Genomic DNA, 24,961 nt, shown 5'->3' on the forward strand with positions numbered 1-24,961 from the left:
ATGGTGGCATTGGACCATCTTCGCCTTTTGCTCGGTGTGGTGGTGGCTATCCTCGGGTTAGCCATGACTTGCTGCTGCTGGTCGCGAGAGTTGATGTTTATCTGTGTGGTTTCATGGTTTGGGCTGGACTAGAAGGCTTTCCTATGGACGTTCAGGGTGGGGGTTCTCAGTGGTTGCAAGCTTTGTGTTCCTGTGGGTTGCTTCCCCCTACTTGGGTTGGATTCGGTGGTTCCTTTTTTGGGAACTAGCTATGATGATTTCTACGGCGGTATTGTTGTTGTCGATCGGCTTGGTGGGCAGTTCGTGCGGGGTGGCAACCTATCTGTGCTGGTGGAAGCCCCGGTCGGTGTTTGTGTTTTCCTCGGATGGGTGGCTCCTTCTGCCTCTGCTTGTGTGTCAGGGTGGCTCCCTTGTTAGCGAGTCAGGTCCTGTGGTCGGGTGGCTCCCGGATCAGCCGACGTTGCTAGTCGTGTACGTTTGGTTAGCTTCTCTTGATGCCCTACCTCGGCTGTGAGCAGGGCACTCATGTAATTTTTTTTGGGTAATACAATATCACTGTGAGTTTTGAAAAAAAAAAGGTCTTGGTTCTAAAAAGAGCCCCACTTTTAATTGGGACCTCTACCTAGTGTTCTGGCCGGGTGCCCGTGTGTGACACCGTGCCTTGAGCTGCAATTTCGTAAGATCGAACACCGCAACACCCCCGACAAGTCTTATTAGCCTTCGTTCGCATCCGACGGGTTTGACAATTTCATTTTGTCACAAGGGAAGGCGAACATGGCGAAGCAGAAGGCAGGTGAGAGAGAAAGGGAGGCATTGAACAAATAATATCTCCGAGCGCAGAGAGAGAGAGAGAGAGAGAGAGAGAGAGAGAGAGAGAGAGAGCGGATCCGCACAGCAGCAGGATGAAGTGGAGGCCATCTCCACCACGCAACATCTTGTGTCTGGTAAGCATGCCGCTGTCAATTTCTGCTCCTCGTATTGACGTCAAGGTCGATGAGGAGATAGCTCATCAACAACCCTCCTCGCCTGAACGCAAGCTGAACAGTAGCCCGTTCCCTTTGACACGCTGGGAGCTGGCTACCCTCTTCTTAGTCTTTTTTGTCTTCTCTGCTGCACTTGCCAGTATATATTGGACGATGCCTGAGCTTGACCCTCATATTTTCACATTTCCTCGCAACCTTGCAGATCTTCGAGTTCTCAAGTAAGCTCTATTTTTTCATCATGAGCCTGAATGCTAGTGATGTCAGGAGTTGAATAGAACACCCACATTGCATTTTCATTCCAAATCTGTCTTCTTGGCATGATCACCGGGTGTCATTGGGGAGCTGTTGGTAGTGTTTCTTGATGCAATGTTACTTCTTTGCCATGAAGTTTTAAGCCAGCTCGTCATACACATAGGAAGATCTTGCTCATGTTCTCACCACTTTTGTTGAGATGCTTTTGGCTTAAGTAAAGTTAATCTGGACAATCTTGCTAGGTAGGCCCTCGTCGCGCTTCTCATGTTCTTATCAAGGGAATTCCAACAGTTTTGCAGCTCTGTAGGTTTTTGGCTAGATTCAGGTGGCTTGAGATGAACGTTACATATAATAACCGCTTTGATTGGCAGAACTTGTGTATAATTATCAGGATCACTTTTATGTTGCCTCGCCAGTTATTATTAATGTTAATAATTGAAGTTTAAGCAACGTAGAGAGACTGTTGAGAGATCCCTTTTTGCAATTCATTCAAGACATTCATTGAAAGCAAATGTAAAAGCATTATTAAGATTTACGAGCATTAGTACCTCTTTGATTCGTGTTGAAGCTTAGTGCTAGACAAACATCCAAAAGTCACAAACAGTCTCTGCCGGTGGGAGAGGGCGAGCCTCGAAGATGCGGAAGCAAAAATGAACTAGAGTGTTAGGCCACAGACAAGCTCCCAACAGTGAACATACCTCTCTCACTGCACCACTCCTGGGGGTAAGCTCTGTGGCAAGCTGGAGTGTAGGTCGACCCCTCCTGATCACTATCATCCTGTTGGTGGAAGCCAACTCAAAATGGAGCGCAAGGCCCATGAGAGTGGACCAGACTACAGCACCCGAAGTGTACTGTCTGTGGAAAGAGCTGGCATCAGCTGAAGAACCCGAAGCCAAACGTGATGTGCCACGGGGGAGTCGCACAGACAGTGACACTGACTCTCCAAAGGACGGCCATAGGAGCTGGCATCAGCCGAAGAACCCGAAGCCAAACCTGATGTGCCATGGGGGAGTCGCACAGACAGTGACACTGACTCTCCAAAGAATGGCCACAGGCTACACAAGCTGCCGAGAAGCCACTGTGTACTAGCCAACTCCCAATTGCTCTAGCTCTATGTGCAACTAGCCACTGGAACATAGTAACTCTCCTCGATTGCTTGTAGTCCCACAACCGCTCCCAAAAACTTGACAAGGACTTAGTTGTGAGACCCTCCTCCTGCCAATGAAGTGCTGCAGCTGGACGCCTCTCTCCGTGCTGCCAGTATGTGACGCCCCAGTCGAACTGTGTACTGGATAAAGGGGATCCCAAGGTGATTGGCTGAAAAGAAGGGATCCCTCTAGAACCACTCTTCAAGGTCCCACTGTACTCGTGCCAGAGGGCATCTCCCCCAAGCCCAAAGCCTCCAGTGGCTTGTCTCAAGATCTGCTGGGTCAAGTTCTATGACACAGGTCCTCCCATAGATGCCCACAACTCGTATCTTCTGAAAGCAACACTCTTTAACTTATGGAGCCTCTACTATTGAGATTTTGTGAAGGTGACCCTCTCCTTGAACCTCAAAGAACATGTGAGGTACAAACTCCGTGCAAGCTCGAACTGCAATGAGGACCTCAAGTCGCGTGAAGGCCCCCCATCCATCTGGGAGCTGCTTCCTCTAGAGGGGTGAGCCACTCAATTGGTAAAGCCTCTGTAATATCCCGACACATGCTCTTCACCTGTTAGGTGCAGCGGAATGAATGTTGTATTTTCTCAAGATTAGTGATCTTTATTGCTCAAGGTTCCTTTTAGTTCTTTAGGGAAAGAGAGAGCTTTCCGTCTTGTAGAGTGCTGTGGTCACGAACAAAGTGAGTGGATCGTGCGTGCAAGTGAATGAGACTGAGAGAAGGAGAGAGAAGAGATACGACACTGAGAGGTTGTAAAACCCTCCTCCGAAGGCCCCACTCTCGTCGGCGAGAGTGGTCTATTCTTTGATTGCACAAAGGTGTACAATGTGTATGCAATGGATTGATGCAATGGGACTATGCCGATGACGACGACGGTGATGACGATGGCGACTTGACGGCTGAAATCTGAGATCTTCTAACTACTGAATTCTGGGACTGTTTCGGTGGCTGGTGGAATGAATGTTGTATTTTCTCAAGATTAGTGATCTTTATTGCTCAAGGTTCCTTTTAGTTCTTTAGGGAAAGAGAGAGCTTTCCATCTTGTAGAGTGCTGTGGTCACGAACAAAGTGAGTGGATTGTGCGTGCAAGTGAATGAGACTGAGAGAAGGAGAGAGAAGAGATACGACACCGAGAGGTTGTAAAACCCTCCTCCGAAGGCTCCACTCTCGTCGGCGAGAGTGGTCTATTCTTTGATTGCACAAAGGTGTACAATGCGTATGCAATGGAATGATGCCGATGACGACGATGATGACGACGGCGACTTGACGGCTGAAATCTGAGATCTTCTAACTGCTGAATTCTGGGACTGTTTCGGTGGCTGAAAATGATTGTTTTGGCGCCAGGGCAGGGATCTTGTAGGCGAGGTTCGGTGAAGAAAAACGCCAAGGAATGGAGTTTTACTGCTGGAAACAGAAAACGCTAGAGGTCTTCGGGGGGTACTGCTGAGAAGTTGCCTGTTGAGCGGGGAGCTCCTGCTGCCTCTTCTGCCAGAAAGTGTGAACTTGGGTTTGCTTATTTGTTAACTTAGCAAAATTGCCCTACCTACTTTTGTTGGAAAGTCACTTAAAAATAACAAGTGAAAATAACCAATAAATAGGAAAATAGGCTAAATGCACTGGAAAATTCTCCTAACTGATGCTAATGGATTTTGATGGGAATTCCGATGATCATGCTGTGTGCAATCGGAGGATATGCATCTATGCTAAGTGACTGGGCATGCACGGTCTACGAATAGACTCACAAAAGTGCCAGATCATTGCTAATCTAGACTTGACTGAACTGAATGAACCCTGCTGTGGTGTAGCTTGTCCAAGGATACATAGGGTTTGATGTGTCACGTGACATCCCCTCCTTTTCAAAGTGAGGTATTGGTACCGAACTGTATGGCGTCGAGGGAGATCGCCAATAGCATCCGGTGTCACAAAGTGATGACGTGGCGGACAACAGAAACCCTAATTTCCGGAAATCGCGGAGGCGGATTATTATTATTATTATTTTTTTTTTTGGAAAATGATGAGCGATGCAAATTTCGCTTTTTCTCTACTTAAATGAGAAAGAGAGAGAGAATGCTTTTGCTTTCATGTTTTGGCTCTCTGTGAGAGAGAGAGCAATTGCTTTTGATTTGAAGCTTTTGGGGCTCTGCTTTTGGGCATCCCTTGTAACCTTTAAATTAGTGGTGAGGGCCTCACTTCTCAGAGCATCTGGACGCAGAGTCTGAGAGTGAAACCCTAACCGCTCTCTTGTACTTTGATGATTGATTAATACAAAAAGAAATACCGAAAGGGGCGCCAGTCTTTGGGGCCAATATCTCTAGGCACTGAACTCCGCCGGGCCAGTGCAAATCTATTGTGATCTGTAAATTGTTTTGAAGTGGTTATTTGGTGCTGTCGCGGTTGATTCTTGACTTGGAGTGTCCAAGTTTGTTACAGTGGTATCAGAGCACGGCCGATTTCTCTTCTACGGGAAATCCGATCCCCAAATTTTTTTTTTCCGCGGCACCTATGGCTTCAGGCAATGATCAGTCGACTCCCTCTGCATCTGGAGATGCGGGCTGGGATCACAACGAAGATTCAGACAGAGAGTATGGCCCGCCTCGGCCTACTCAGGCGGAGCAAAGAGAGATGGAGTGTCGTCAATTGATTGGTGATGCAACAAAGATGATGCTCAATTTTGCCAAGGACCCGAAGATGGCAAAATATATGAACCAGACCTCTTTGGAAGAGGTACAGAGGGAGTGGCAGAGAACCACAACACCACTCCCGAAACCCGCTCTCAAGAAACCTTCTGCCTCCAAGAAATATACGGAGAAGGAACTGGAGAACGTGGTTGATGCACGGATTGCTCAGCTTTTCGACGTGCAAAAGAAAGGCAAAAAGCACGGCAAAAAGCAGAACAAAGGTACTGACTTCCCGGGATATTTGGGTCGTCAGTCGACATTCGACAAAGCAAAGAAACTGAAGAAGCGCGTCAAGTTTGAAGGCCTACCCAGTTCTTCTTCTTCTTCTGACAGTTCTTCTAGCTCTTCAGACTCGAGCGAAGAAGATAGGAAAAGCAAAAAGCAAAGCAAGAAACAACGCTTCGGAAAGGGCAAGAAAAAGGCAAGGAAATCTAGGTCTCGCCCAGTGAGTGACACTTCTACAGAGGACTCGTCTACGGACAGTTCAGACTCTGACAACGGAAACTTTTATGCAAACAAGAGGAATTTTTACAAAGCCAATCAGTATGACTTTCTCGAAGATAAAAGCAAGAAAGTCCGAGAGTTTAAGGAAGGTGGCCAAACACTTAAGTTTGATACTTTTTCGGGATACTCCGATGCTTCAAAGGCTTTGTCTTTTATACAGCAGTTTGACATCGCTTTCGCGGGAGGACGCTATTCAGAGCACTCCAAGATTCGGAGAGCTGCCTCTTATTTTAAGGGGAATGCTCGCACTTGGTGGTCCACGCTTCTATTAAGCAAGACTGTGCCAATTACATGGCTGAAATTCAAGATGCTTTTTATTTCTTCTTGGTTGACTCAAGAGTTTGAGCGAGATATACGAGCTGCTTGGAACCATCTTCGGATGACCAAGAGCGATACAATGAATTCTTACTGTGAAAGATTTTGGAACTCTTTTCTACCTGCCTCTTCATTCAAGAAGATCTCGTTCAGAGAACAGATTGAGCGGTTTACATTGGGTCTACCTACAGAGATCCGAGACCACTGCTTGGAACAGAAGTCAGCTTCTATTCAGGAGTTGATGAGTCATGCGAAGCGGGGCTTTGCAATTCACTCTGGCAGTCTGACCTACCCCACAGATGAGGTCACGACACAACGAACCGGACAGACTTCTAGGAATGAAAGTAGAAAAAGAAAGAGCAACCCAGAGAAAAAGGATGCACGACCCAGACTTACTCCTCAGGAGTGGACTCGCTACATCAGGGAGGGGAAGTGCTTTGGATGCGGGGAAACTGGACATATCTCCGCGAAGTGCCCTAAAAAGGCACAGAAAGAACAGAATGACAAGGACGACGAAAGGCCTGAGAGTTCGAGAGCAGCTGAGGACCGTGTACGAAAAGGCAAGATGAAAACAGGACTGGTTCCAGATTGTGTGGGTACTGATCCCGACACCATGGATGAGAGTACAGAACTTTGCCGAGCTTGGGGCAAAGTGAAAGATCAAGAGGCCCTGATTTTCTTTGATGGAGGAGCCAAGGCCAACTTCATTTCACTGGAATTGGCGGCGCGGCTCGAGATTACTCCCGATCGGATGGGACCACTTGCAGAGGCAGTTCTAGCGGCACCCGGTAGGGACGTAGCCATTACACCTGTCATTGGCAAACTTCGGTTGCATTGTCAGGGGTATTTGGGGCATGAGGACTTCTTCATAATGCCTTTGGAGGGTTGTGATGTTCTCTTCGGGATTCCCTGGTACCACAAGAACAACGCCGTGGTCGATTATCGGGCGAGAAAAGCGACTTTGACTACAGAAAAGGACAGAACAATTGTACTTGATATTAAACTGAAGGGCGAGTCTGTCCCTATTATATCTGCTTCGGCCATTTCAAAATTAATGAAATCCAGTCTGTTTGTTTACTTGATCTTTATGAAAGAGTTGAGTGATGATGATAGGATAAATATGTCTAAACTTGATAAAGAACGCCAAGATTTTCTACACTCTCACGCCGATTGCTTCTCAGAAGGCCTGCCAGGAGAGTTACTACCTGCTCGTCCTGAAGATCATACCATTGATCTGATACCTGGTAGTACACCACCAAACCGGCCACCCTACCGTGTGAGCTGAGCACAGAATGAAGAGATTATGAACCAAGTGAAAGACCTCTTGGAAAAGGGTCTTGTCCAGCCTAGTACTTCACCGTATTGCTCTCCAGTATTGTTGGTTTTGAAGAAAGACGGATCTTGGAGAATGTGCATCGATTATAGAGCTCTCAACAAAATCACCATCAAGAACAGATTTCCGATTCCTAGGATCGATGATATACTCGACAGGTTACAGGGATCCTCATGTTTTAGCAGGATTGACTTGAAGAGTGGATATCATCAGATCAGAATAGCACCGGGAGACGTCTACAAGACAGCTTTTCGGACGACTTTTGGGTTATTTGAGTTTTTGGTGATGCCTTTTGGCTTAACCAATGCTCCTGCGACATTTAACCGGATGATGGATAGGATTTTTCGAGAGTACAGGCTATTTGTTGGCACTTTCTTTGACGACATCATTGTTTTCTCCAAGAATGAGGCAGAACACAGAGATCATCTGCTTCAGGTCTTTCAGGCATTACGAGATCACAAGTTAGTGATTAATGCAAAGAAAAGTGAATTTTTCCTACCAGAGATATACTTTTTGGGACACATTGTGTCAGCCGCAGGAGTGCAAATGGATCCGGCCAATATAGAGACTATCCGTAATTGGCCCGACTTGAAGAATGTCCATGAAGTTAAAAGCTTCTTGGGACTGTGTTCGTACTACAGGCGGTTCATACGAAAGTTTGCAGAGGTTGCTTCCCCTTTGCATATCTTGACACAGAAAGGAGTACCTTTTTCGTGGGGACCCCCAGAGGTGACTGCCTTTCAGACGTTGAAAGAGAAATTGACTACGGGACCTATTTTGACTTTGTCGGACTTGCAGAAGTCATTTGAAGTATTTTGTGATGCTTGTGGTCGTAGTCTGGGTGCGGTCTTGATGCAAGAAGGCCATGTCATAGCTTACGAGAGCCGTTTGTTCTCTAGGCCGGAGATGACAGCACAGATCTATGAGAAAGAGCTTTTGGCGGTTATCCATGCTCTTACTCAGTGGCGGCATTACCTACTCGGAGCGGATTTTACTGTTTTTACAGACCATCAGAGTTTGCGCTACTTCTTGTCACAGAAGCAGCTTTCGGAAAAACAGATGCGGTGGGCGAACATCTTGTCACAGTTCCACTTCCAGATTGTCCATGTGCAGGGACAGAAGAATGTGGTGGCAGATGCTTTGTCTCGGAAACCGTTGGTTCTGGCTATTTCCGCGATACATCATAGGAGCTTCGAGGATATGGTCGATCAGTATGCCACAGATACAGATTTTGCAGATATTTTCACACGGATACGGGATGGGGAGATAGTAGCTGGATACTCCCTTCGGGAAGGCTACTTGATGAAAAAGACTATGTTGTGCGTTACACAGCCGTTGAGGGAAAAGGTTATGACTGAATGCCATTGTCCACCTTTTACGGGTCACCGCGGCATTGCTACCACCATGAAAGGGGTAGAGAGATATTTCTTTTGGCCGAGACTCAAGAAAGATGTGGAAGAGTTTGTGCGCAGTTGCTTGGTATGCCAGAAGGTCAAGTTTAACAGGCATAAAGCACAGGGATTGTTACAGCCTTTACCCATACCCACCTGCCCCTGGGAAAGTATAGCGATGGATTTCATTTTTGATCTCCTGAGAACACAGAGTGGTCACGATGGTATCTGGACTGTTATTGACAGATTCAGCAAGCAGGCTCATTTCATTCCAGAGAAGAAAACAGTCAAGCCGGATCACTTAGCGAGACTGTTTGTGGCCCAGATTTTCAGATTACATGGCATGCCTGAGACAATTGTCTCCGACAGAGACCCCAGATTTACGAGTTTGTTTTGGAAGGCAATTTGGGAGAACATTGGCACGTGGTTGCAGTTCTTGTCATCGTTCCACCCGCAGACTGATGGGCAATCCGAGATTGCCAATTCAGTGGTTTTAGATTTATTGAAGTCTTATATCTCAGATCAGAAGACTCAATGGGAAAGATATTTACCTTTGGTGGAATTTGCCTACAATAACACGATACACTCGTCGACGGGGAAGGCGCCATTTGAGATTGTTGAAGGTGCTGCAAAGGTTCCACCCTTCCTGAGCACGAAAGATAAGATCTTTGAAGCGGATGAATATACGCGAGATCTGGATACGGCTTTTGCCAAGGTTCGCGAGACTTTGCAGAAGTCTCAAGAACGAGAGAAAAAGGCAGCGGATCGCCATCGTCGCGACATGAAATTGAAGGAGGATGATTGGGTGCTCTTACGTTTTGAGAAGGCACGCCTACGAAAGAACAAGGGAAAGGAGAGGCTTTTTCCAAAGCTTAGTATGCGATACTACGGCCCTTTCCAGATTACTGAAAAGATAAATGAAGTCTCCTTCCGACTGAAACTGCCAGATACTTGGAGGATTCACAATGCATTTCATGTGAATCTCTTGAAACCTTTTAAAGGTGATGTGCCTGATGATGGGGAGCCTGATGAGCAACCCGAAGTGGAAGAAAACGAGGAGATCCTTGTTCCTGAATAGATTTTGGCACATAAGGATACGAAGAATAAGGGTAAAGTCCGAAGGCGGTTCTTGGTTAAGTTCAAGAATTATCCTGCACTTGATGCGAAGTGGATGGAGGAGGAGGACCTAGCAGATACTCCTCAGATTGTGAAACTTTACCTCGATGCTTTTGGTTTAGCATAGTCTACTCCAAATGGAACCCAGAATTCAGCTTGGCCGAAGATCTGGTGCAGTGGGATGCACAAGAGGGGAGTTACTCCACTCCTTTGTCAATAGATGCCTCGATTTTGATACTAAAGTCACTGATGTCTCTTTGAGCTTCAGGGATACTGAGAGCTGACAGTATTCTACTGGATGACTTTATGAAATGGAATTCCTGATTATGATACTGATTTGTTCTTGACTTCTTGTGAGTGCAGGAACTGATAGCCGAAATGACTGCAGCATTTTGGTCTGATTGATCTCGAATAGACATGGTTGCAATAGGGGTTAGTCAATCGGACATCGACGAGGTCCCGATTGGACCTAGATGTGATTGCTAGCTACATTGCCGATAAATCATGGTCTAAGATCCGAATGAATCTTGAATGTCATGTGATGTCCTGTGATGTCTGGTGATGTCCTGTGATGTCGTGTGATGTGACTGTCGATTTTGTACATGTGCTAGATGTGTGTTCCTAGTACGTAGGTACTAACAGTCAGTGTCTGCTAAGACAGTTTATGACTTTTGTCGGTTTTGCAGGCGTAATCGCGGTCGATTACAATGCTTTCAAGAGGGGGGTATGTCACAAAGTGATGACGTGGCGGACAATAGAAACCCTAAAATTCCTGCAAACCCTAATTTCTACCAGAAACCCTAATTTCCGAAAATCGCGGAGGCGGATTATTATTATTTTTTTGGAATATGATGAGCGACGCAAATTTCGCTTTTTCTCTACTTAAATGAGAAAGAGAGAGAGAATGCTTTTGCTTTCATGTTTTGACTCTCTGTGAGAGAGAGAGAGAGAGAGCAATTGCTTTTGATTTGAAGCTTTTGGGGCTCTGCTTTTGGGCATCCCTTGTAACCTTTAAATTAGTGGTGAGGGCCTCACTTCTCAGAGCATCTGGACGCAGAGTCTGAGAGTGAAACCCTAACCGCTCTCTTGTACTTTGATGATTGATTAATACAAAAAGAAATACCGAAAGGGGCGCCAATCTTTGGGGCCAATATCTCTAGGCACGGAACTCCGCCGGGCGAGTGCAAATCTATTGTGATCTGTAAATTGTTTTGAAGTGGTTATTTGGTGCTGTCGCGGTTTATTCTTGACTTGGAGTGTCCAAGTTTGTTACATCCGGAATCCTGGAAGGGACTCTTTGTCGGCCCACTCTGGTGTGTGGGTCGAGCGGTACTTGAACTTCATAAAGGTCTGCAACGCTTGCTTCTTTGGGCCGTGCCAAAAGCGACTTTGTCACAAAAATACGGAAGCGTAAACTGACTTTTAATTGTACTTCAAATACGAGAATTAGAGAGAGAGAGAAAGCTTGACACTTCATTGGGGACCAGAAGATGGGCTATCCCCCCCCCCCCATAAAGAGAATATCTTTGTTACTAAGGGAGAATCTTTACAAGCACAGGAACGGGGCGAAAGCTCGTCTTCTATTCTTTCTTGGCCTTTTTTTGCTTCTGACTGAGAGAGTAGAACTGCTCTCTGACTACTGAGAGGATCTATCCTCTTCTGCGAGGTTTTGGGAAGCTCTCAAGGGGGAGAGTCTACCTTCCACAAAACTCATCGGAAGCTCTCACGAATGAGGGTCTATCTTTCGCTAACTGTGCCACTTTGGACGTAATCATTCCTGCAATCAACCAACCATAGAAACATGCAAAACACACACACACACACGCTTGCTGTAATTTTCTGCACATAACCAGAAATTGTAACCTGAGCTCGTTTCAATTCCAAAATGGAGGTCCTTTTCGCGATGGAAATGCTCCAAACTTGGTGTATGTGTAGAGTAGGTAGTGGGGAATAAGATTCTATTAAGACTTTGCGGAAAATCACCCTAATACAAGTGATTAGGGGCTGAAAATAGGGAACTTGCAGCAGCTAGACAAGGGAGAAAGAGAGTTCCCTACTACTTTACGCGATGAAACTTCTCCCAAAGCTGCATGCAACCATGAGAGGCCTTGTTCTAGGTGATGGGTGCTTAGAGGCTCCACATACACCACAAGGTGCTGCTTTCAAGCTTCAATGGAGAGCTTCACTGCGTAGAGGATGGTCAACTTGGGGGGGGTAGTGCATTGCCAACCTGGCAAGAGGGGGAGGGGCTGCTCTCTTATAGCCTCCCAGAAGAGGGGGCGCTAGCATGAAGAGAGGGAGTGGGAGAGAGAGAGATTGCATGGGAAAGTGTGCCAAGTGGCACACTTACTTTTAAAATTTTTAAACCATTCAACTTTTGACTTTAAAAATCCTATGCTAGTTAATGAAATGTGCAATTAAGTGCAGAACTGCACACATAGATGCAATAAATGAAAACCTTATCTGTTCCCTAGCGCATTGCCGTACCAGCAATGCTTTGGCATTACCTGTTCGCACTTGTCCGGCCATTTGGTGCAGCGCAAATCATTTAAGAATACTTTTAACTAACTTATCCTAAGGCCGTAAAATAGTCAGGCCTTAGGGTTATTATTTTAAGGACCCCATCTCATTCCTGTGCTCATTCCTGTGCTTGCACTAGTGCGCGTAATTTTCTGAGCCTGAAATCTGAGGCTACTATCTATCCCTTCATTGAAGACCCGATTTCCCAATCGCTAGGGCTTCAGGGTATTTTTTGCTAGGGTCTCCCTGAGGTGCATTGGCCCAAACTTGGGCGCACCTGAGGCCCTAGAACTACTAAATCTATTCTGATGTGCACAACTAATTAGATAATTCTTTTCTTGTAAATAAATTAATTATTTACAAAGTCTGACTTCGTTACATCCCTCTTGGTTCTAAACAGTTGACCTCCAATGTAGAGCATCAACATAACTGTGCAAGATGTGGGGGTAGTCCTTAAGATCGGACTCAGTCATCCACTTTGCATCTAAAGGAGTGTAATTCTTGAACTTGACTAAATACTTTCGATGTAGACTCCCCGACTTGAGTTGTCTCTCCGAGTGGTGTAGTATCTGTTCAGGTTGAAGGATTTCCTCAGTCTCTTTGACTTTTGGAGGATCTTCTTGTATTGGTGCCATTGGAGGAGGTCCAACATATGGTCGGAGGAGACTGACATGAAAAGCATTATGGATGCGCCAGTTAGAAGGAATATCCAATCTGAAAGTCACGTCATTGACTTTATCTGTAATTTTGAAAGGGCCATAAAATCTATGGGAAAATTTGACAACTTTCCCTTTGCCGATCCGCTTTTTCAATCTAGCTTTCTCAAACCGAAGCAGGACATATTGTCCTTTTTCAAAATTGAGATTCCTTCTGTGCTTGTCTGCTTTTCTCTTCTGTTGCTCTTGAGTACGAAGAATCGCTTGCTTTACTTGTTGATGGGCAATATCAATATTGCGCACAAATTCATTTGCGGCGAGGATGTTTTCTTTGGTCACCATAATAGGAAGTAAGAGTGGCTTCCCATAAATAATTTCGAAGGGAGCTTTACCAATTGAGGAATGTATGGTATTATTATACGCAAACTCAACTATTGGTAAGTACTGTTCCCATTCGAATTGTAACAATTCTTCCACCTGCTGTTAAAGGAGAGAGAACTCTATCTCGCGTCCTCCCATTTTTGCAGTCTGCCAAGAGTCGTCAATCCCTTAAGGAAGAGAGAGATGACCTTGCTCTGATACCACTGTCACAAAAATACGGAAGCGTAAATTGACTTTTAATTGTACTTCAAATACTCAGGAGAATTAGAGAGAGAGAGAAAGCTTGACACTTCATTGGGGACCAGAAGATGGGCTGGTCCCCCCCCATAAAGAGAATATCTTTATTACTAAGGGAGAATCTTTACAAGCACAGGAACGGGGCGAAAGCCCGTCTTCTATTCTTTCTTGGCCTTTTTCTGCTTCTGACTGAGAGAGTAGAAGAACTGCTCTCTGACTACTGAGAGGATCTATCCTCTTCTGCGAGATTTTGGGAAGCTCTCATAGGGGAGAGTCTACCTTCCACAAGACTCATCGGAAGCTCTCACGAATGAGGGTCTATCTTCCGCTAACTGTGCCACTTTGGACGTAATCATTCCTGCAATCAACCAACCACAGAAACATGCAAAACACACACACACACGCTTGCTGTAATTTTCTGCACATAACGAGAAATTGTTACCTGAGCGCGTTCCAATGCCAAAATGGAGGTTCTTTTCGCGATGGAAATGCTCCAAACTTGGTGTATATGTAGAGTAGGTAGTGGGGAATAAGGGTCTATTAAGACTTTGCGGAAAATCACCCTAATACAAGTGATTAGGGGTTGAAAACAGGGAATTTGCAGCAGCTAGACAAGGGAGAAAGAGAGTTTTCTACTACTTTACGCGATGAAACTTCTCTCAAAGCTGCATGCAACCATGAGAGGCCTTGTTCTAATGATGGGTGCTCAGAGGCTCCACATACACCACAAGGTGCTGCTCTCAAGCTTGAATGGAGAGCTTCACTGCGTAGAGGATGGTCAACTTGGCGGGGGGGGGGGGGGGGGGGGGTAGTGCACTGCCAACCTGGCAAGAGGGGGAGGGGCTGCTCTCTTATAGCCTCCCAGAAGAGGAGGCGCTAGCATGAAGAGAGGGAGTGAGGGAGTTAGAGAGAGAGAGATTGCATGGGAAAGTGTGCCAAGTGGCACACTTTTAAAATTTTTAAACCTTTCAACTTTTGACTAAAAATCTTATGCTAGTTAATTGCACAACTGCACACATAGATGCAATAAATGAAAACGTTATTTGCTCCCTAGCGCATTGCCGTACCAGCAATGCTCTGGCATTACCTGTTCGCACTTGTCCGGCCATTTGGTCCAGCGCAAATCATTTAAGAATACTTTTAACTAACTTATCCTAAGGCCGTAAAATAATCAGGCCTTAGGGTTATTATTCTAAGGACCCCATCTCATTCCTGTGCTTGCACTAGCGCGCGTAATTTTCTGAGCCTGAAATCTGAGGCTACTATCTATCCCTTCACTGAAGACCCGATTTCCCAATTGCTAGGGCTTCAGGGTATTTTCTGCTAGGGTCTCCCTGAGGTGCACTGGCCCAAACTTGGGCGCACCTCAGGCCCCAGAACTGCTAAATCTATTCTGATGTGCACACAACTAATTAAATAATTCTTTTCTCGTAAATAAATTAATTATTTACAAAATCTGACTTAGTTATAGACTTAAAGTCTTCTGTGGCTCCCTTGATGCTTCAACTTCGTCTAGAGTCCTGCTTCTTTCGTCTTCAAGAATCTCCATGGCTGAAAATTCCTGAAACCATCTCCAACACAAAACCATGAACATACCCATTCCATGTAAAGTGAAGGAAACAAATCTTGTCTTCTCTAAAGACTGTGTATGCAATGTAGATGAACATAGAGACGGAGTGACAACCCGTTCATCAAACGCATGCAAACAATGCGATTGAATCTTTTCTGTTTGATCGAAATCAATCAACTGTGGCAAATCACAATGGAAATGCCCATGCTTGGTGCTCATACAATCATGTGCTCTTTCGGAATTTGTGTCATGCCAAGGAAGAGACATGGAATGCGACTTCCTTACATACAAACTTTTCAGCTTTTTATGAACAATCCGCATACATTCGTGCTCATCCATGAGAGAAACGTGCTCAACATGCAATATGTCATGCCTAGGAAAAGGGATCACGTAACGATGCTGACTAAAATACAGGAAACCGTCACGAATGAAACATTCGAACAATGCGTGTGTATCAATCATGCGAACACATATACTTCCTGTGATGGTTCTTTGGACCAAGGCTCGAGAGCCAAGATCGCTTCTTCGGGATCTATCGGATCTTCTTGTGGGGGATCTGTGGACCTCGACTCGAAAGCCAAGATCGATTCTTGGTGAGTGATCGAATCTACAACGAGGTTAGCTTCGCTAGGAACAGCATCAACTAACACATCATCCTTGTGAACAATCACATCATCTTCATGTAACGCATCATACGTGTGAGAAATCACATCTTGATCATGCAAATCATCATGCTCGTGAGAAATCACATCTTGATCATGCAAATCATCATGCTTGTCATTGGCATCCAAATCATCATGCTTAGCAATATCATTCAAATCATCATGCTTATCTTTGTCATCCAAATCATCATGCTTGTCATTCAAATCATCATGCTTATCATCATGCAAGTCATTGTCAATCAAATCATCATCATGCTTCACACAATCATGCAAATCCTGTGTGTCATGCTGTGGAGAAGAAGAGACTGAGAGAGTCTCTGTCTCATGAATCTCTTGCATCTGTGTCGGCACGGGATACAAGAGTCGCAAGAACTCTTGCATGTGTCGGTCGCGCCGTTCTTGGCTTGCCTTTCTTTCGGCTTCTCTTTCTGCTTTTTCTTTTGCGTGTCTGCGTTTCATTTCTGCCATTCTTTCCTTAAACATCTGCTTTAACTCCTCCATAGGAGTTAGTGCAATCTTTGTCGTAGATAGGGAAGGGTCGGAAAAACCTCCTGGTGGGGAAAATTCTTCTTCGCCTCTCTCATGCTCATCACTTCCAAGCGAAGTATCCATTCCGCTTCGAGTGATGATCATTCTGAAGTCGTGGGTTCTTGTGGGTTCGTGGGGGTCTTGGGTTCTTAAGTTCGCGAGGAACTTGGGTTCTTGAGGGTGGTTCTTGATTTGTGAGAATCTTGGGTTCTTGAGGTTCTTGAGGTTCTTGAGTCTTGAGGGTCTTTGGTTCTTGGGGTTCTTGAGGTTTCTTTCGCTTGCAAGTTGCGTTGGAGAAGGATCTTCTCTTCACCCGAGTTCTACTCTTTTCTGCGGGCGCACCCCTTGGCGGCCTTGCGCTCACACCAAGGTTGTTTTTCCCACCTCACGTCGATTTGCCAGCCGCTGGGTGCACGGTCCGCTCTCAATGAGTGAAAAGAGTCCAGCCCTTCTTTCTTGAGATTCCTGTCACTCTTCAACAAAACACGATTAGTGTAACAAACTGCTGACGTGTGAAAGCCTAAAGAATGGAGTCAACTTACAGATGTGGCCGAAGGGCCTAAACCCTAATTTCTGCCAAAAACCCTAACTGTTGAAACCCTAATTTTGGAAATCCTAACCCTAAAACTTGCAAACCCTAATTTCTGCCAGAAACCCTAATTGCTGAAACCCTAATTTTGGAAACCCTAACCCTAAAACTTGCAAACCCTAATTTTGTTGCCAAAAACCCTAAAACTACAGAAACCCTAACCCTAACTCTAAGGATAGATTTTTGCGTTTTGCGCTAGCTGATGACGTGGCAGGCTGTACGGATTTCCATGATTTACGCTGGCAGCTTTTGGCATTGCTTTTTGGACCAGCAGCTTTTGAGTTTGAAAGTTTTTCATGTAAAATGCTTTTTGGACCAGAAGTTTTTGAGTTTGAAAGTTTTTCATGTAAACTGCTTTTTGGACCAGAAGCTTTTGAGTTTCAAAGCTTTTCATGTAAACTGCGTTTTAGGCCAAGGGCCTTTAAATATGAGGCTAGGGCTCATTCTCTAGCATGCTTCCTGGAGAAGGTGCAGAGTCTGGAGTGCCGGCTTGTACTTTGATGATGCAATATAAAGAAATACCGAAAGGGGCGCCAAGGTTTGGGGCCAATACTCTCTAGGGTGGAATTCCGCCACTCCGTGTCGCGTGTCGTCTCTCTCTCTCTCTCTCTCTCAGTTCAGTTGTTATTGAAGTGCTAAAAGTTTGTTCAGTTTGTTCTTTTCTATTGGCACGTGTTGCCCGCCTTGTGACAATTAGGAATCGCCACGCCCAAGTAAACTTGGGTTCGTGCGATTGCAACAAGCAAAACAAATCTTGTGGTTCTTTCCTTGAGTAATGCAGAACACTTCCAAAGCTCTGATACCAATGTTAGGTGCAGCGGAATGAATGTTGTATTTTCTCAAGATTAGTGATCTTTATTGCTCAAGGTTCCTTTTATTTCTTTTGGGAAAGAGAGAGCTTTCCGTCTTGTAGAGTGCTGTGGTCACGAACAAAGTGAGTGGATTGTGCGTGCAAGTGAATGAGACTGAGAGAAGGAGAGAGAAGAGATACGACACCGAGAGGTTGTAAAACCCTCCTCCGAAGGCCCCACTCTCGTCGGCGAGAGTGGTCTATTCTTTGATTGCACAAAGGTGTACAATGCGTATGCAATGGACTGATGCAATGGGACTATGCCGATGACGACGACGGTGATGACGACGGGGACTTGACGGCTGAAATCTGAGATCTTCTAACTGCTGAATTCTGGGACTGTTTCGGTGGCTGAAAATGACTGTTTTGGCTGCGTTTTTATGGCTGAAAATGGGGCGATCATCTGCAACCAACTTGGGGGAATCTGCTACGGTGCATAAGGCTGAAAATCTGCGTTTTGTGCAGGGCTGAAACTGATGTTGAAAACGCTGATAGCTGCAGTCTTTTTCTTGCCAAAAAATGGTACCAATTGCTGGGGTCTTGCTGGTATCCCTAGCGTTAGTGGTTGCTGATGTCTTGCTGAAATGCTGTGGTAAAACGCTGGGTCTACTGCTATCAAAAACGCTGAAATGTCTTGAGTCCAACGATGGCTTTACTCCCTTGCTAGCGACCAAGGTGCTGAAGGCTTGGCTGTTGCAGATTGGTAAAAACGCCAGGGCAGGGATCTTGTAGGCGAGGTTCGGTGAAGAAAAACGCCAAGGAATGGAGTTTTACTGTTGGAAACAGAAAACGCTAGAGGTCTTTGGGGGGTATTGCTGAGAAGTTGCCTGTTGAGCGGGGAGCTCCTGCTGCCTCTTCTGCCAGAAAGTGTGAACTTGGGTTTGCTTCTTTGTTAACTTAGCAAAATTGCCATACCTACTTTTGTTGGAAAGTCACTTAAAAATAATAAGTGAAAATAACCAATAAATAGGAAAATAGGCTAAATGCACTGGAAAATTTCCCTAACTGATGCTAATGGATTCTGATGGGAATTCCGATGATCATGCTGTGTGCAACCGGAGGATATGCATCTATGCTAAGTGATTGGGCATGCACGGTCTACGAATAGACTCACAAAAGTGCCAGATCATTGCTAATCTAGACTTGATTGAACTGACTGAACCTTGCTGTGGTGTAGCTTGTCCACGGACACATAGGGTTTGATGTGTCACGTGACATCACCCCCTCATGCCTCGTAGCTGGATGCTCTGAACCTCCTCGGACAATCCTGAAAACTGAAGCCAGTTGTCGAGAGTACGGGTGTTATGTCCCACTTACACGAGAGGAGATCTAGCCTAGACGTCATCGGGATGGGTGTCCAATGTCCGGGCGGACGTAGTGTGAACCCAGCCAGTGTGGCTGGCCATCATTATAAAAGGGAGATCAACGCCTCATTTGTAGTTATCGGCCCCCATTGGCAGAGTGCCAGTGGTTAGCCCGTGAGGCTAGGAGTGCACGAGGTCACCTCGAGGAGGTGAGGTTGGGTGGTATGGGACGCTCGGTCTTACAGGTTAATTGTTGTCTTACCGCTTTGGAAAATAGGGCTCAGCCGATGATTGTTCGTATTTCCGAGAACGATACCCATCTCCAACAATTACGGACGTAGATTGTTGCTTTTGGGCGCTCACAGGGTGGCCCTACTGCCACGATTCCGTACAGAACTACCAATTTCTCAGGGGAAGAGGAGTGTACGGAAGTGGCTGTAAATAATTGGCTTCACCAATGGACCACGTATTTTGATCTCCATGGGGAGCATGATGAACGGAGGATTCAAACAATTCCTCTTTATTTGTGCAGTAAGCGCTTACCTGGTGGCGCGACAAAACAGAGAAGCCTACGACGCAGGCTGATTTTTGTGTGAAATTCAAGAAGGATTTTGCTAAGATAGATCTTTTGAAAGCTTACGCAAAATTGTAGAGTCTTTAGGTGAAGACTCTGTCTTTTAAGCGCTCACCTCCTACAAGGTAGACTCTACTCATGCTGTGCACATGTATTTGCTGGGTTTGCATGAAGACTATTGCTAGGCCTTGATTAAAGATAAAGCCCCGACTGATGTCGAGGATACAATGGCAAAGGCCAAGACGTTCCATTTAATAAATGGAGCGAATTATGAAAAGAAAAGAAGTTCATACCACCAATCTGGCGAGGGCGCTTCGAAGCAACGACCTTGATTCCAGCAAAGGTCCTAATCGCTGTCGAGATCTTCTCAGGAGAAGAAGAAGCCAAGAATGCTGCGGTTGCTGATGCAGTAAAGGAGGAGGCTTGCTTTGGATGTGGCCAAATGTCACAAACTGCTGACGTGTCAAAGTCCTTAAGAAGGGAGTCAACTTGCAGATGCTGGCCGAAGGGCGTAAACCCTAAGAAGAACAAGTAATAGAAGAAGAAGAAGTCCTACCAACTTACGGGGACCCCGTTCCATGGGGCCCCAAGTGACATAAAGAATTAAAATAAAGTAGGATCCACACACACAGGAAAAAATTGATGACATGGCAGATTTTTGAAAATTGCACTGGCATGATGACGTGGCAGGTTGTACGGATTTCCGTGTTTTGTGTTGGCTGATGACGTGGCAGTTGTATGGATTTCCGTGAATTACGTTGGCAGCGTTTTGGCTTTGCTTTTGGACCAAAAGCTTTTGAGTTTGAAGGCTTTTTACTGTAAACTGCTTCTGGGGCCTAGGGCCTTTAAATATGAGGTTTGGGCTCATTTTCTAGCATGCTTCTTGGAGAAGGTGCAGCCCCTGAAGTATCGGCTTGTACTATGTTGATGCAATATAAAGAAATATCGAAAGGGGCCTAAGGTTTGGGGCCAATACTCGCTGGGGTGGAATTCCGTCACTCCGTGTCGCGTGTTGTCTCTCTCTCTCTCTCTCTCTCTCTCTCTCTCTCTCTCTCTCTCTCACAGTTCTGTCTTTATTGAAGTGCTAAAAGTTTGTTCAGTCTGTTCTTTTCTATTGGCACGTGGTGCCCGTCTTGTGATACCAGACAGGCCACCAAATCAAAGATTGCCCCAAGAAGAAGACCAAGAAACCGTAGGGTCTTCCTTCGGTTCATATTCACGAGATCTCAGGTAACTTTGATGTTATTCAAGTCGAAATCCATCACTTAGCGCATAGTTCATGCACTAATTGTACTTTTAGCACCAAAGTCTTTGATAAGCACGATCTTCTCCGTTTCCTCGGGAAGATCAATGGTCACGACGTGACCGTACTCCTTGATAATGGAAGCTCACACAATTTTGTGAATGAAAAATGGTGTAGAACTACGCTTGCAAACGTGGGATAGTGACCATGAGTATCGCGTGAAGTGGTATTAGGTATCCGATCGGATGCGCTGAAACATGGGAACATGGTTGTTTACACCCAACAATCTGAGTTAAGAGACCAATGTGCCGCATGCCCTTACGCTAGCTATGGACATAATTACAAGATGTGTAGAGTCTATATCTCTATCCAATGCCCATATTAAATAAGCACTCTACACCGTATGGTCAGCTTGTTGAGTAGACCATTAATAAGAAGATGTCATCTTTGTGAACTTTGACAAGCTTGATGTGCTTGTCCTTAAGCACCTTGTAAATGGAATGATGATGAACATCAATGTGCTTGGCTTTGCATGAAGCATTGGATAACACTCTGACTACCACAATGCAAAACTAGAATCTCCACAATTATGATCATATCTCCCATTAGAGAAGTACACTAAATAGCTTCTTTTGTTGGTCTCTAACACATCAACATACTTGGCTTCCATGCGATATAAAGGTGTACAATCTTGTAAACAAGATTGCTATGAAACTACACCTATCACCACTCATGAATGTAAAGACATGGCCTGAAGTAGACCTTGTGTTGTTCACATTCTATGCATAATGTGCATCTGTGTAACGAGTAACAGATACTTCTTTGTCTCCAAAACAAATGTGCAGCCCCTTCAAAACGCTGCTTGCTTGGGAGCATGTAGCTACTCAAGCTGCGTAATTGATTACGCCAGAAAGTAAGAAGCTTAAAGATGGTTTGCCTTGATTGGTGGGAGTTGTCAATCTCTTTCTTCATAATAATATTTCCATTTCTTGGCTCAAGGATGCTTGGATTAAACAAAAGGCTGTATTTTTGTATGCAAAAGCAACAAAATAGATGGTAGGTTCAGCTAGTTTTGCACCTCTGTGGTTCCAGTTGTCCATGGTCCTTGTTGATGCTCTTTTTTTCACATTTGGGTCAATTTTGGCTTAATCGGGTTGTAGCTTACATGTTTCCTTTGTTGTTTTTGCAGGGATCATGTGTCTTCTTACACAAAGGACTATACAGCACAGGTCCTTTTGGGATACATTGCAACATACATATTTATGCAGACGTTCATGATTCCGGGGACCATTTTCTTGTCCCTTTTGGCAGGGGCATTATTTGGAGCCTGGAAGGGCCTCTTTTTGGTAGTGTTTTCAGCAACTGCGGGTGCTTCTTCCTGCTATTTTCTGTCAAAATTGGTTGCCAGACCTTTGGTCTTTTGGCTTTGGCCGGATAAAATAAGATACTTTCGGTCGAAGGTATACTTGCTTGCATTTAAAGCAGTTAGTATGATGACTGTGTTGGTCTTGAATCGCAAAGCATAGGAGAATCTGCATGCTTATTTTGACCAAGCTTTGTGCTGTCAATACAGGTCGCACAGCAACGGGAAAAGCTCTTAAACTATATCCTATTTTTGCGAGTAACACCAACCCTGCCAAATACTTTCATCAATTTAGCGTCGCCCATTGTCGATGTACCCTATAATACATTCTTCTTTGGAACTGCGTTTGGTCTTATCCCAGCATCCCTTATCACAGTCCGGGTACATTTCCTACTTATCTCCTCAATATCAGGGCCTAAAATTGATGGCAGTTTTTTCTGTTAAGGGCTATTTTGTCTGTCAAAACAAGTGCTTGGAAAGAACATCCTGCCATTTGACATGTTAGAATGTATGAATTCCCTGTCACTTTTTCACGTGTATATCAGTATATGTACGTTCATGTGTGGTTGTATATGTTAACTATGTAGATATTTGTCTTTCTTGTGTATATGTATGTATACATACCACTTCATACAAAGCATGTGTGGAAAGTACCTGTCAAAAGAAATTTTTACTATATCCATCAATTTTAGGCCCTGCTGCTTATCATATTTGTTATAGTTATATCTAAGTAAATGCATCCTAAAATTTTGCTTAACACAGGCTGGCCTTGCTCTTGGAGATCTTCAATCGTTGGACGACCTCTATAATGTCAAAACTATGGCATTTCTTTTTGCCATTGGGATTTTATTTATCATCCCAACCATACTGAAGAGGCCAAAGGAAGCCGACAAGTGAACCCGTCATGGACAAAAAATCGCATTGATCATCGCCTTGTAAAATAGCAACATGGAGACTGGAGCTAAGTGAAACTTGGGCATCAGTAAACATGACATCCAGGCTGACATTAAGTTAAAAGTGGGCGACAAATTACACTGCAGAAATGTCTTATAGCTGGTAACCAGTGCTTGAGCACTTTGTTCCTGACAAGCCTTCACCCACTGCAAAAGGGGTCGATGGAAATTAACACATGTATCATAAAAGGATTAGCATTTCTGTATTGGTGGGTTTTACTGTTCCTGAAGATCACCAGACATTACTATGTACAAGAATGATTCTTGAATGCAATTAAGTACATTCAGATTCTTTTCAACAGTGAGGAGTCAGGGCATCTTTATTTCACAGGGTTCTTTGTAATATTTCTTCTCTGCATATATGAAGATATTCCCATTGAAAGTTTATAAAGAAGACTACTATGGAGTCTTGTATGTGTATGTAGCAAATAGGGCCAACATTAGCCTCAATATCTTCAAGTTTTATGACCTAAAAAATTGCTCGAACGGGCTGTGATGCTATGAGGTGGCATCCCTAAAAGTGGGCCTTTTTGTAGTATGAGGTTGCAAACATCTCCACTGTTCATGCTCCAAGAGGTTGTTACAAGGTTTGGAGTCAATCTCGCAAGGGTATGTGGTAGGGGCATGGGTGGGTGCGTGTTGGGTTCGTGGGAACGAGGGATGTGATAAGAGACATTGGTCGGTGGTGCCATTCAAATAGGCATTTACTAGAGGAAAGAAGTCAAATTGCCTTTGCTTACCTATTAGAAATTATGGATGTGGCACCTATTCATTGCTATTCAATTGCATGTGTGGGGCATTAAGACTACCTCGTTTCCAAGAAAAGAGAAACGCTAGACAACATGCACGAAGCTCTTCTAAAAAGGGAAAATTACCAAAATACCCTTCTAATTTGAGGAAATTCTCAAAATACCCCTCAAATTTCAAAAATTCCCAAAATACCCTTGTATCTATTTTGGTTGGATTGTTCAAGATTTTCTAACCTTCATTCGTTTTTGACAATTGAGATCCGTTTTTGAGTGCTCAGCATGTAATTTGTCACCAGTTATCGTCGCAAAAAAGGCAATTATATCTAAAAATAATGAAGCAATTCATCTCCAAAGCCTACGTAATTAACTCAAATTGTAGTTTTAGCATCTTGTACGATAAGACAATCACTCTTCTTGTGAAGATCTACAAAAAATTTTATTTTTCGAGAAATTTGCTCTCACAACTAGGGGTATTTTGGGAATTTTGGAAAATTTGAAGGTCATTTTGGGAATTTATGACAAAATATCGGGGGTATTTTGGGAATTTCCTCAAATTAGAGGGGTATTTTGGTAATTTTCCCTTTAAAAAAAGTTCAGAGGTAGCCAAAATGAAAATATTAAGACGACAATGTCAAGGCTTGGGAAACTGATTTTTTGGAGCCAGCTTTGGATCCTTCTCACCTTTTTATGAGAAGGTGAAAACCATGTTTGAGAAGGAAAATGCTCCATAATTTTGGACTTTTCAACTAAAATTCTTGAAATTTGAAATTTGGGCCGGCCTCTAATCCTTCTTGCAAAAATTTGAGGCCGCTGTTTTTTTTACTAACAGAGGTTTTGGATACAATGAACCTACCTTTTTTTGAGCTCCAGATGATGTCTATAAGTAAGAGGGATCAAAGTGCGAGTGCCAAGCATTAACTGCAAAGCAAGTTCACATGCACCATTAATGTGCCTTAGTGTTGTCTACTCTTTCGTGTCATTGTTTTTTAGCATTTTGGATTTCGTGTTTTAGTACTATTGTTTGTGTTGTAGGTGTGGACATTGTGGGAT

At 44.5% G+C, this 24,961-nt stretch overlaps 1 protein-coding gene across 1 annotated transcript; it reads left to right on the plus strand.

The window, feature by feature from the left end:
• The first annotated feature begins 729 nt into the window (after nt 1–729).
• LOC147450126 (SNARE associated Golgi protein family) lies at nt 730–23,461 on the plus strand. Its single transcript, XM_086519447.1, has 4 exons — nt 730–1,201; nt 22,036–22,306; nt 22,420–22,590; nt 22,972–23,461. The coding sequence occupies exons 1-4, from the start codon at nt 903–905 to the stop codon at nt 23,104–23,106; spliced, it is 876 nt and encodes a 291-aa protein (XP_086375573.1). The 5' UTR covers nt 730–902; the 3' UTR covers nt 23,107–23,461.
• The last annotated feature ends 1,500 nt before the right edge of the window (nt 23,462–24,961 follow it).

Source organism: Adiantum capillus-veneris, chromosome 9, assembly GCF_014529385.1.
Source record: "Adiantum capillus-veneris isolate H3 chromosome 9, ASM1452938v2, whole genome shotgun sequence".
In the NCBI taxonomy this organism is placed as follows: domain Eukaryota; kingdom Viridiplantae; phylum Streptophyta; class Polypodiopsida; order Polypodiales; family Pteridaceae; genus Adiantum; species Adiantum capillus-veneris.

Bases quoted from the DNA above. Each gene is read 5' to 3' on its own strand.
- LOC147450126 (XM_086519447.1), top strand. From the start codon at position 903: ATGAAGTGGAGGCCATCTCCACCACGCAACATCTTGTGTCTGGTAAGC. The intron at 1,202-22,035 runs GTAAGCTCTATT...TTGTTTTTGCAG, and splicing joins GCAGATCTTCGAGTTCTCAA to GGATCATGTGTCTTCTTACA. The intron at 22,307-22,419 runs GTATACTTGCTT...CTGTCAATACAG, and splicing joins TAAGATACTTTCGGTCGAAG to GTCGCACAGCAACGGGAAAA.